This window comes from Notolepis coatsorum, assembly GCF_963971535.1.
Source record: "Notolepis coatsorum genome assembly, chromosome: 12".
In the NCBI taxonomy this organism is placed as follows: domain Eukaryota; kingdom Metazoa; phylum Chordata; class Actinopteri; order Aulopiformes; family Paralepididae; genus Notolepis; species Notolepis coatsorum.
This window is the reverse complement of record NC_140176.1, coordinates 27,264,551-27,278,309: the sequence shown is the minus strand read 5'-3', so window position 1 is coordinate 27,278,309 and position 13,759 is coordinate 27,264,551. Positions and strand designations below refer to the sequence as shown.

The 13,759-nt window shown below is 41.1% G+C and overlaps 1 protein-coding gene across 1 annotated transcript in view; it reads left to right on the top strand.

The window, feature by feature from the left end:
• Nucleotides 1–13,759, top strand: part of LOC311237806 (histone-lysine N-methyltransferase 2C-like) — a 159,001-nt gene that overhangs the window by 54,176 nt on the left and 91,066 nt on the right. The window contains 10 exon segments of the mRNA XM_084325783.1: nt 346–510; nt 1,097–1,206; nt 2,059–2,133; nt 2,628–2,730; nt 2,924–3,084; nt 3,521–3,649; nt 3,908–4,030; nt 10,315–10,463; nt 11,028–11,232; nt 13,317–13,394. Of these exon segments, the coding sequence (XP_084181909.1) occupies nt 346–510; nt 1,097–1,206; nt 2,059–2,133; nt 2,628–2,730; nt 2,924–3,084; nt 3,521–3,649; nt 3,908–4,030; nt 10,315–10,463; nt 11,028–11,232; nt 13,317–13,394 (1,298 nt within the window).

The following is a 13,759-nucleotide window of genomic DNA, read 5'->3' as shown; positions in this document are numbered from 1 at the left end:
AACAATAATCCAAGTGGTATAGGACCAAAGCACAGACAATTTGATTCAACCATGAAAATGGAATTCTGGACTCTATTCTAAGCTCTATTCTGGAGTCTATTCTGGACAGCAGCACCAAATAATACAACGCTAGTTATCCTAATAACCCCTCCTCTCTCTCTCTCTCTCTCTCTCTCTCTCTCTCTCTCTCTCGCTCTCCTTTCTATCTCTCTTTTTATCTCTTTGTCTCTCTCCCTCTTCTCTCTCTCTCTCTCTCTCTCTCTCTCTCTCTCTCTCTCTCTCTCTCTCTCTCTCTCTCTCTCTCTCTCTCTCTCTCTCTCTCTCTCTCTCTCTCTCTCTCTCTAGGTGTGTGTGGTGTGTCCAGTGTGGCTCTATCTCTCCAGGGTTGTGTGGTGAGTGGCAGTGTAACTACACTCAGTGCGCCCCCTGTGCCAGTCTGTCCTGCTGTCCTCTCTGTCAGAGAGCCTACCGCCACCAAGACCTCATCCTGCAGTGTCGACAGTGTGACAGGTAGAGTGTGTGTATAATAGTGTCGACAGTGTGACAGGTAGAGTGTGTGTGTATAATAGTGTCGACAGTGTGACAGGTAGAGTGTGTGTGTATAATAGTGTCGACAGTGTGACGGGTAGAGTGTGTGTATAATAGTGTCGACAGTGTGACAGGTAGTGTGTGTGTATAATAGTGTCGACAGTGTGACAGGTAGAGTGTGTGTATAATAGTGTCGACAGTGTGACAGGTAGAGTGTGTGTGTATAATAGTGTCGACAGTGTGACAGGTAGAGTGTGTGTGTATAATAGTGTCGACAGTGTGACGGGTAGAGTGTGTGTATAATAGTGTCGACAGTGTGACAGGTAGTGTGTGTGTATAATAGTGTCGACAGTGTGACAGGTAGTGTGTGTGTATAATAGTGTCGACAGTGTGACAGGTAGAGTGTGTGTATAATAGTGTGGACAGTGTGACAGGTAGAGTGTGTGTATAATAGTGTCGACAGTGTGACAGGTAGAGTCTGTGGATAATAGCCTGTTGGCAGGTACATCTCTCTCTGTGTCTCCAGGTGAACAATTAATGAAACCTGCAATACTGACCTGTGTGTTAGGTGGGTCCATGCCGTGTGCCAGGGACTGACCAGCGATGAAGAGGTGGAGACAGCAGCTGATGAAGGCTTTGACTGCTCCCTGTGTAGAGCTCACTGTAGAACTACATACGGTAACACACACACACACACACACACACACACACACACACACACACACACACACACACACACACACACACACACACACAGTAGAATGTTATTTATCCTAACCTCAGACTTTCTGAGAATGTTTTGGGAAATTGTTATATTTTATCTTTGTGCCAATTGTGTGACTGTAATGTCCCCCTTCCTTTTATACAAACAAGAAATAAATGATTGATCTCAGAAATGTATGGCTGGGTCCAGCCACATAGTCTTTTTGATTTCTTGGTAGTTTGATTAGGATCTGTTCTATAGCAGCAGGTTGTTGGTTATATTCCCTGTGTAGCTGCAGGTCAACATCTTGTTGGTTATTTTCTCTGTGTAGCTGCTGGTTACCTCTTTGGGACCATGATGGAATTAAGTGTTCGCATCATTTGGATTATATTGTCTTCGAAGACGTATAAGTCTACTAAACGTGGAGAATGTGCTGTTTCATGTGTTCACTTTATTTACCATGTTTACCCATTCACCATATGAAATTAATACAAAATAATAATTAAAAAGAAAAAGTGAATGAACCATTCAACCACTAAGAATATCCGGTTAAATTAAAATGACTAGTTAACCGGCTAACCGGATATCCTTGCACAGAGGATGGACTGAATGACTGATGAGAGGAATATGGACAGGTGGAGAGATGGGAGGGGGGAGAGGAGAGGAGGAGAAGAGATGGGAACGGAGGAAGAATGGAGAGAAGAAGGAAGGATGATAGAACAGTTTAGTTAGGAGAAACTGATGAGTAAAACATTTTATTAATCAATTTCCATTGAATAATAAACATACCTGTAGAATAATCATCTGTGTGTGTGTGTGGTCTCCAGGGAAGTCGGGTGTGTTATCGGAGAGTGACGAGGCTCCGTACGTGGCTCAGATCGTCTCTGTGATGAGAGAACCTGGTAAGATGTTACTGTCGTCATCTTTCATAAAAACTGGTTTCACCATTTGATCATTAGTAGTTAGTAGGGAGGCACTGATACTGATACTGTTATGAGATATTGGTCTGATACCAGGCTAAAACAGGGTATCGATATCAGAGAAACGTGTAACATGCTAGATGACAAAGCAAAGTGAGTTGATTTGCTGCAATTTAAAGGAACACGCCAACTTTTGGGGTTTGTTCCAGCTTGACCCAAAACAAGGTTACTTGAGGAGCGGGGCTGAGAAACACAATTCTCCCTGCATGGAAATGTATTTCTTCAATATAAATCTAACTCTCTCTCTCTCCCTCTCCCTCTTTCCTCTCCCTCTCCTTCCATCTCCCCTATCTGTCTGTCTCTCTCTCTCTCTCTCTCTCTCTCTCTCTCTCTCTCTCTCTCTCTCTCTCTCTCTCTCTCTCTCCTCTCTCCCTCTATCTCTCCCTCCCCCTCTCTATCTCTGTCTCTCTATGTAGAAACTAAGACATATAGACAGGATGGAGTGTGTTTGACAGAATCAGGTCTTTGTCAGCTTCAGTCTCTGGTGGAGCCCCTGACGTCTCCCCGGCGATACCGCAGGTACCTTAATAATAATAAACAAAACATCTAGAACATGACTCTGTAATCTATAAATGTTATATAATCTAAAATGTAATCTACACATGTAATATAATCTGAGTTGTAATGTAAATGTAATATACATACCGGTACATATATATACATAATAACTGTAATATTTTAATGTGATATAATCTGGTTCTGTTGTGTGCAGGTCCAAACCCAAGTTGAAGTTGCGGATCATCAATCAGAACAGTGTATCGGTTCTTCAGACTCCTGACACAGACGTCCCTTCCGACCTGCTGACTGGAGACGGTGACCCAGACCCTCCTTCTGACCTGCTGGCTGGAGACGGCGACCACGCCCACTCCCGAGGTCAGGAACAAAGCTTGTCATAATGTCTAACACTGCTGCTCCTGCTATTTTATTACATAAATGCTACACAAATGCTGATCAACTGGTGCTTTAATGTCCTTTAGCGTTTAAGACTCGCTACGCTAGGTTATAGTTCCTACGACACCTCCCTGGAACAATTTTTTATTTGTTGGACCGTCACCCATCATTAGCTTTGTTTAGCTTGGCGTAGCTATTTTAGCTGTTTTGACTACTACTAGACTAAAGCTAGAGGGGGCAGTTCCTATATACATAATATAACCAAAGAGATTAAAGCTAGAGGGGGCAGTTCCTATCTACTTAACGCGCAACGACCAGGAACGGAATTGGCATAACGACTCAATTGGGATGGGTGAAAAAATACAGAAAAAAAGCCCCAAAAATAAAAAATATAATTAAACAGTCTCTCTCTCTTCAGGTGAGATGAAGTGCGAGGTGAAGTCTGACTCCAGCCCTGAGCGAGACCACGCCCATGATGATGATGTCACCAAGGAAATGGAGGTTACCGATGGTAACAAGAAGAGGAAGAGGAAACCATACCGGCCTGGTGAGAGAGATCTTGGCTCGTATGGGTATCTAAATCTGAGCCTAGTGATTTACTGGTTCCCTGATACTTCATTCAAACTGCCAACTCACTGAGTGGGGGGCGGGACAGAGATAACTTCTGAATGATTGGTCTATTCAAAAAGGATGCTTCAATGAGAACAAGATCTGTTGGTTACAGAAAGGAAACTCATTACTTTCTCTCTCCATCCCCCGCTCTCTCTCTCTCCATTCCTCTGTCTCTCTCTCCATCCCTCTCTAGGTATTGGTGGTTTCATGGTTCGTCAGCGAGGAGGGAAGGCGGGTCCAGGCCGAGGTAAACGCTGCATGAGCAGGAAGGATTCAACAGGCTCACCGATAGAGACCCTGCCTGGCAGAGAGGAAGGTAGGTGCTCCTTCACCCTCGTCTGACCACTTCTGCCCTACTAACTGTGTATCTCCTGCCCAAAGAGATTATAGCTAGAAGGGGTAGTTCCTATCTACTCCTTTTCTACCCAGAAGACAACACTGTTTCTTCCTCATTTGAGATTCAACATTTTACGCATTACTGCCACCTAGTGGAAAGAGTGATGGCGATCAGTAACCTCATTACAGAATAAATCAGAGCCTCTAGGTAGCGGTATACACAAGAGAACAGTCAATCAATACCTACGCTTGTTGTACATGTTGAAGATCATCTGAACCATGAGGAATGTGATTTTTCAGAAGTACTCTTATGTATCTCTATACATCACTATACATCTTTATTAGGGGTGTAACGATTCGACCCCACTTCGATTCGATTACAATTCTTCAGGCAACGATTCAATGCATCATGAAATATCTTCATTTGACCACAATTCGATTCAATGCGATTCGATACATTTTCGATCAGTTAATTCCCCCCAAAAAATTTATACACAAATGTGGCTGGGGGAACTGATTCACTCAGCATGAATGTACTATAGGTAAAAAAAAAAAGAATCGACATCCAAATAAATAAATAAAAATGTATTATATATACCTCGATTCTTAAATTTTCAAATCGATGCAGTTGAATCGTAATCTTAGGATCGAGGCATTGCGATGCATTGTTACACCCCTAATCTCTATGCATCTCTACATTTATGTATCTAATTTATGTATCTCTGCATCTCTGCATCTCTATGTGTCTCTGCATCTATGTATCTCTATGCATTTCTATGTATCTATGCATCTCTATACATCTCTATGCATCTCTATACATCTCTATGCATCTCCATGTATCTCTTAGCCAGGCCCGGTACAGGGCCGAGATTAATATCACGCCATAAATCGACCATGTAATGTTGCATTTCCCCCCCCAAATGTAGCCAAGAGTAAAGACCCTAACCCTGTCAAAACAGCAGTCAAAGTGTATATTTTCAGCACTACGTTTGTTTACCAATGATTTTAAGTGTTATTAGTGAAATATGAGTTTATAGAAATCTCAGCGCATCGAGTCGGGAAAAGGCGCATTATTGACGCGAGGACACGGCACGTGGCGGAGCAATTTACATTATACAAAAGTAACTGTACAGCACCTGGTATTCTCCTTTGGTTCATTACAATTGACTCAAGCCTAGTAACAGACACAATATTTCTGACACTGGGAATACATTCCCTGAGATCCATAGATGTCCCTAGATACTAGGGACATGCAAATGGCCCTTGTAGAAGTGGAGCAATCTTCCATTTACTTAGGTATGTATTTATGAAAATTTTCGGAAAATAGGGCTAGGTTAGGGATGTGAACGACAGTGTTTTGCTAGTCGAGGTATAAATTGATAAGTTGTAGTTTTTTTGTGTGCGTTCTTTTAAGATTATGATGTAGACCTATCAGCTTATGCACAATATGTTATATGGCATAATTCACCACAAAATGTATCTCAATGTAAGGTTATTTTCCCAGATAGGGCTATTTATTTTCCCATATCGGATATGAATTTCCTTTTTCCAAACCTCACCGCCATTCCAATAGACTGTCTGCGCTGTCCTTTCAGCACCACAATTGCGCAGAGATGGATGTTCACTCTCTGTAGTGTTCTGTATTTAAGTATGCGGCTATATTCATCCATTGTGACTGACGGTCTACGTCTGTTTTTAATTCATTATCAGAATTGTTGGATATCGTTAACACTTTGAGTGCCGGCCTCCATGTCCTATTTACCCTGTTGAATGCCACCACCCACTTCAATGACAGAGCTCTCATATTTCCGAACGCATAAACTATATCTTAAATTATGGCTATGTGGGTGCCCCAGTGGCGATCCACATAACGCGCTGAGTCGCGGCACGGCCGACCTGGGTTCGATTCCCGGACCCGTCGTTATTTGCCGAATGTCTTCCCCCCCACACTGTCTCCTGTTCCTCCTCTCTCTCTCTCTACTGGACTGCCCAGTAGCAAAAAGCGATAAACGCTAAAAAAGAAATCTTTAAAAAAAATGATGGCTATGTGTCTAATATGGCCGTCGCTTATCAATGACTTGTTTGCAGTCAACATTGTCGAAACGGATTGTTTTTTAATCGGTTCATTTCCGTTTTATACCATTTTGAAAAACGCAATATTTTTCTTTTTAAAGTTTCAGATTTTATTTTTTTTTTTGTGATAAACGCCCTTTACTGGAATACACTGGAATACACAAAACACGTTGTCTTTTTCGGCCTATTTATGAATCATTTTCAAATAAACGCTAGATTATCGATAGTATATGTGTACTTATGCACGCTATAGAAGCGGGCTGAAAATCGATTATCTTATTTCCTGATCGCACACACACACACACACATACACACATAGCACACGCTGATATATAGGTGAAAATAGCTCTGATTATCCCAAGACTGGTAAAATAGATTCCTTACCTCAGATCAGATGTTCTCCAAAAAGACTATTTCAATTCCTGATCGCCATTCCAAATATCGCGTTTATTGATCCAACGCTGGGTACTGGAAACACACATTCTCCGCTGTTCTGGTGGTGGACAATGACCTCGATCGTCTCCGGTTACTTGTCTGACAAGTAAAATGTGGAAGCAGGACTTTTTTTTCTCCAAGCGTTTCATTCAATCGAATCCAAATGGGTGCAGTACCATCCGGAGAGACGATAGGGGGCGTTATTTTCCCTGTTCGAGTTCAGACAGATCCTCACTGGTAACGTGAGGCTAGATTGATGAAATATGAATGGAAATCGCTAATAAAAAGAATAACGATAAAAAAAACGGCATATCTCGTTTTTGGCACTGAACGGTTCGCATGAAATAATGAATTATGCCGTGGCTGGCACTCAAAGTGTTAATGTTGTCAGTCTCTGCCAGATTTGTTTTGATGGACAGAAACATTTGGAGAGGGTGAACGGCGGGATACGTCACAAACAAAGTTGTTGTTTCTGCAAAGGCACAATTACATTAGGTTCTAATTTTTTTATTAACCAACTTCCGTCAAATTTATATGCATTCATTGACATATCAATAAAAAAAAACGTTCACAGCCTAGTTGCATACCATACTCATTATGCAGTGCAATCTTCAATCTACAAGGTACAGGCTTTTCCATTCCTTATTATAGGGGAGCACCTAGCGATGACAGGCAGAACAGCAACCTCCATTTCAGTACTCCATAGGGTTGGGTACCGTTCACATTTGAACTGATACCGGTACCCGACGGTACCTTTTATCTGTACTTTCATAATAACAAAATTTTTATTTCAGTTGTAAAACTAAACTAAAGTCTAAACTTCTCGATTTCAACATCATTATCACACCACACAAACTAAAAACCCTCCCTACACCCCTCTCCCAAACCGTTTCTACAACAATTAATTTTTTATGTTGCATGATCATGTATACATTTATTATGTATCATTATTTTTTAAGTTTAAATATCAACATTATCTGGCCATCCTCAGTAAATACTTTAAAACTCCTCTCTTTCCAGAGAGAGAGAGAGAGAGAGGCTTAGCTAGATGTCATAGCTATTCAAATTGAAGGTCTGCGCTGGTCTGTGTCTATTATGAAATGACAATTGCATGTCATTTAACCCTTTCAGGTCGCAGGGCTTGTTTGGACCCGTGGGCGGAGAACAAAGGGATTTAGAATGACTCATAAATGCTCTGGAAGTCGCGCTTTTCAGAAATCTGTAAAAATAGAAAAATGACAATTTCGAGTGCTTTGAGATTTACTATATATGTCTCCTTACTTGCTAAACATAATACGACTTGTAAATACGTTTAATTCTTGCTAGATGGTATGCTTGTAATTATCTGCGTTTGCCAGAGAACTGCAGCGCGTCACGAAACGCACGTCACGCACGCGCGCACACACACAAGAGAAGCGTGTGCGCTGTGAATAGGTGTTAGACCCCCGCGCAGAGGTGAGAGGTATCAGAGAATCGCTACCCCCCCATCCAAATTCTAAACAACAGATCGGCATCGGCTTTTCATAATATGTATGAATTATCTCTTGCAATAATATCCACGGGACACTGAGCTGCTTCGCAGAATAATGTGGTGTGTGTGTATGTGTGTGTGTGCGCTGAGACGCAGCGTCAAGACGAAACTTGTGTCGAGTCTGCTTCTATGTGCAACAGAAACTCTGCAGCATCCTCGACAGTCCTGTATACCCACGTCGCGCTAAAACATTAACTAAGTATGGCAGAGTGCGTGTGTGTATATGAGTTATGAATTATCTCTCGCAGTTCATTCAAGCGGACAGTGGAGTGGACTACGTGAACTACAGTATCAGCCACTGGCTACTGTGTGACGAGTTTGGTGTTTTGGTCACCCGCGCTGTAGTAAACACGGTGCTTTAGTTGACAGCGCATCGATGCGCTTTGTGAAGGAAAGATGACGTTGCCTCTCTCTCTCTCTCTCTCTCTCTGTCTGTCTGTCTGTCTGTCTGTCTGTCTGTCTGTCTGTCTGTCTGTCTGTCTGTCTCTCTGTCTGTCTGTCTGTCTGTCTGTCTGTCTGTCTGTCTGTCTGTCTGTCTGTCTGTCTGAGAACCCAGGTTGCTTTCTAACCTATATATATCTCTCTCCCTCTATCTCTCCCTCTCTCTCTCCCTCTCTCTATCTATATCTCCCTATCTCCCTCTCTCTCCCTCCATCTCTCCTCTGTATCTCCCTCTCTGAGACTACTCCCGGTCTGAGACTACTTCTGTGTGTGTGTGTAACCAAATGCATACCTACATGTATGACCTATATCTATCTAATACTTTTGGATATGAGCATTCTTTTCAATAAGTATGGAAGCCTGAACACAGAATGACACCAGTATCACTGACTACCACGGCAAGCCTATAGAAAATTATTCTATTTAATAATAATAATAATAATAATAATAATTATTATTATTATTATTATAAATGTTTCTTTCTTTCTTTCTTTCTTTCTTTCTTTCTTTCTTTCTTTCTTTCTTTCTTTCTTTCTTTCTTTCTTTCTTTCTTTCTTTCTATCTCTCTCTCTCTCTCTCTTTCTATTATATTACTATTATATATCTATCTAAATATCTAAACCTCTGTCTATCTAGTGTGTGTATATGCATGGCATCAAATCAAAGTGTGTGTTGCCTGTATTGATCAGTCACACTATACCCCCATTCAGCTGTAATTGTTCCCTGCTGGGCCTTTGTTTCATGGTGTGAATTAGTCATTGAAATTAACATTGACATCACATTGAATTCTGGGAAGGAGTGTAGTTCCCTTATCATTAGCTGAATTCACTGAATTCCCTTCAGAGGCTCCTGCTGCAAATTGGTAATGACTGTACCAGAATGTTTGATAGGACATTGATTGAAAACTATCGTCTCAAATTTGACAATTGATGGCTTATTTTGAAGGTATGAATCTGTAATTTTATATTATGTAACAAAAAAAAAGGGGGGAAATTCTCAGGAGGAGGAGCTATTTAGGTTAGACTTCTAAGGGTTAAGGTCTGCTGGTCTGTGTCTATTATGAAATGACAATTGCACGTCATTGAAGGTCCGCTGGTCTGTGTCATTGAAGGTCCGCTGGTCTGTGTCATTGAAGGTCCGCGCTGGTCTGTGTCCATTATCAAATGACAATTGCGCATCATTGGAATTCTTAACCGAAATGTGGCACTGATTGATCTAACGTGAATCACTACTTGGTAGTACCAACGTCATTCGGTCAGTACCCTTAAAAGTACAGAGTACGGGGCGACCCAGTGGCGAACCACATAGCGCGCTCAGCCGCGACACAGCCGACCCGGGTTCGACTCCCGAACCAGTCGTTATTTGCCGAATGTCTTCCCCCCACTCTGTCTCCCATTCCTCCTCTGTCTCTCTCTACTGGACTGCCCAGTAGCAATAAAGCGATAAAACGGCAAAAAATTAATCTTTAAAAAAAAAGTACAGAGTACGGTACCCAACCCTAGGTTATTTCAACAGTTTACAAAATGAAAAACTACACTCTCCCATTTGGAAAACAATAGAGAGTTTTGAAGAGGCTATTTTGGCAACAGTAAAAATTTTAGAACGTTTTGAATAGCCCATTACAAAAGGATAAAAAACACATGGAGAACATGTTGAAAGTCGGACGTTTGGTCAACACATCACATCCCTAGTATCTCTATGCATCTCTATGTACTTCTATGCATCTGTCCCACCAAAGGCTGGAAACCACTGACTCTGGCTTTTTCCCCTCAATGTCTGGGTAGGTTGGCTGGATCTGGACGGGACTGCGATGGAGACGGCGCCCTCTACTGAGCAGATGACTCTATCTATTGAACAGACAGCAGAGAAATTCAGGAAGAGATATCGCAAGAAAAAAACTAAGCTAGAGGAAGAGTTCCCTTCTTACCTGCAGGTCAGACACACACACACATACACACCTACACACACACACATACATACATACATACATACATACATACATACATACATACATACATACATACATACATACATACATACATACATATACAGTATACACCCATATGCACATACACACACACACACACACACACACACACACACACACACATAAAGGGCGACAGTGGCTTGGGAGGTAGAGCAGTCGTCTGGTAATCCGGAGGTTCCCGGTTTGATTCCTGCTCCTCCCGGGCAGCGTGTCGAAGTGTCCTTAAGCAAGACACTTAACCGCTAATTGCTCCCAATGAGCAGGTTGGCACCTTGCATGGTTGCCTCCGCTGTCGTGTGAATGTGTGAGTGAATGGGTAAAAGGTGAGGAACAAATTGTAAAGTGCTTTTGATTAAAGTGCTATATTAAATGCACCATTTACCATTTATATACATACACACACAGCTGATCCGAGAAAAAAAACTAGATGTAGTTTACTGGTACTTGTCTGATGGTATTTTATCAGTACTTGACTGGTGACTGTGAATGTGGTGTTTCCTGTCTGTACAGGAAGCGTTCTTTGGTAAGGACCTACTGGATAAGAGCAAGCAACAGGACAAGAGGCCGGGACAAGAGATGATGAGTGTCTCCCAGGGCCAATCGGGGATTAGAACCGAACCTAAAGGCCCCGCCCCCAGCTTTATGGACCCCTCATCCTCTCACCAACTGATCAGCACCATGGCAACCAGCACAGACAGGACACATGGACGACTACGTAAGTTTACTATTAACTCCCTCTCTTAACCTGTCTCTCCATCTCTGTATATGTCTCTCCATCTTTTTATTTACCCCTATCTCTTTATTTATGTGTTACCATGTGTTAATGTGCCTCTCTCTTTATGTTTCTGTATCTTTAACTCTTTTAATTCTCTCTTAATCTGTCTCCATTTTTTAACTATCCTTTTCTTAATCTGTCTCTCCATCATCTACATGGTATTCATTAGACATGTTATTATTACATGGTCTTTATTAGACATGTTATTATTTACATCAGGGGTCTCAAACTCAATTTACCTGGGGGCCGCTGGAGGTAGAGTCTGGGTGAGGCTGGGCCGCATCAAATATTCCACAAAAAAAGGGTTTCAAGTATTCCAAAAATGTATTAATACATCAACAAACTACCCCTTTGCCTCATCATAAAACCTCACAAACACCAGCAACTGAGCATTCTCAGTTGTGTCAGTGGACTCATCCACAGCTATGGAAATGCACTGCATTTTTTTTATTCTATCACAAAGCTGTTTAATCAAATCATCAGCCAGTATTTCAGTTATTCTGGTTAGACATGTTATTATCTACATGGTCTTCATTAGACATGTTATTATCTACATGGTCTTCATTAGACATGTTATTAGCTACATGGTCTTCATTAGACATGTTATTATCTACATGGTCTTCATTAGACATGTTATTGTCTACATGGTCTTCATTAGACATGTTATTAGCTACATGGTCTTCATTATACATGTTATTAGCTACATGGTCTTCATTAGACATGTTATTATCTACATGGTCTTCATTAGACATGTTATTAGCTTCATGGTCTTCATTAGACATGTTATTAGCTACATGGTCTTCATTAGACATGTTATTATCTACATGGTCTTCATTAGACATGTTATTATCTACATGGTCTTCATTAGACATGTTATTAGCTACATGGTCTTCATTAGACATGTTATTAGCTACATGGTCTTCATTAGACAAGTTAGCACCTCCATGGTCTTCAATAGACATGTTATTATCTACATGGTCGCAGAAGCTCTCTGTTAAGTTGCTGAGTGTAGTGCATTCATGTTATTCATTTATATTGTATATTCATCTGCATATACGTTTTGCCTGTGCTGATACTAAAAGCACTTTTTTATTACTGCAAAACCTGATGTTTTAGTGAATTGTTTGAGGAGTGGGGAGGGAGGGGTCCTTCGTCTATGTTATGTCCTAATTCCCCTAGGCTGGGCATAACGGTAGGGTTTTCAGGAGAAGAGTAGAATGATAGATAATAACATAATCTACATGGCATTGTTTAGAGTAGAATGATAGATAATAACATAATCTACATGGCATTGTTTAAACATACATGTTTAAACATTGTGCATTTGGTGTTTGTAGAAATCAGGCAATTGTAATAGTGCCAGTATCAACTTAACTTCATCTGCCTGCCCTGGCCTGCTGCCTGGCTGGCTTTCGTTTCAATTGGAGGCGTTCATTCATAGTTAAAGACAGTAGAGGTTAAGTACTTTATTTTCTAAACATGGTAAGTTAGAGTGTTGTATTTATTCATGGTAAAAGACAGTAGAGGTTGAGTACTTTATTATCTACAGATGGTAACTTAGAGTGTTGTGTTCATGCATAGTTAAAGATAGTAGAGGATGAGTATTTGCTGGTGATATATCACATTCACACTCCCAAGTAATTTAGATTGACTTTTCAACTCCGAGTCCAACCAATTAGCAACCAATGTTGAGTATAAACAGCTCATTTTAAAACCCTTCATAGCTCCATGTCACGTAGGCTATATGGTAGCATGTACTCATCTGTAAATAATTTGTGTACCATGTGTTGTATGTGTGTATTTATGTGTGTGCCATGTGTTGTATTTGTGTGTATCATGTGTTATTTGTGTGTACCACGTGCTGTATGTGTGTATTTGTGTGTCTACCATGTTTTGTATTTGTGTGTACCATGTCTTGTCTGTGTGTATTTGTGTGTGTATTGCATGTTGTATGTGTGTGTACCATGTGTTGTATTGTGTATTTGTGTGTGTACCACGTGTTGTATGTGTGTATTGTCATTCAGCGGTGTCTGAGGAGCCGCTAGTGGACCTATCTGATGTTCTCTGCACTGACCCTCACATACTGGGGCCAGCAGACACAGGTACACACACACACAACTCTCACCTATGAAGAACTGGAACCACAAGAAACCTCCTACTCACAAAGTATCACAACCCGTATATATCTACCTGTACACAACCAAAAAACAGTGCTGACTTATTATGCACATGATCTCGTACATATCCCAAATAGGTTTGGAAAATGTTGGGAATTAATGAGTTTGAATAATGTCCTCCAGTGATGTCATCGGAGGGTACTGAATCATTATGTTGTGTTAATTGCAGCTCAATGAAAATATGTAAATGTTCAATTGTAATCCCTATTGCAATCATTATGGCTACTTTTTCATCTCCCATCATTTCATTGAGCTGTAATTAACAATGCAAGGATTCTGTCTCCTCTGAT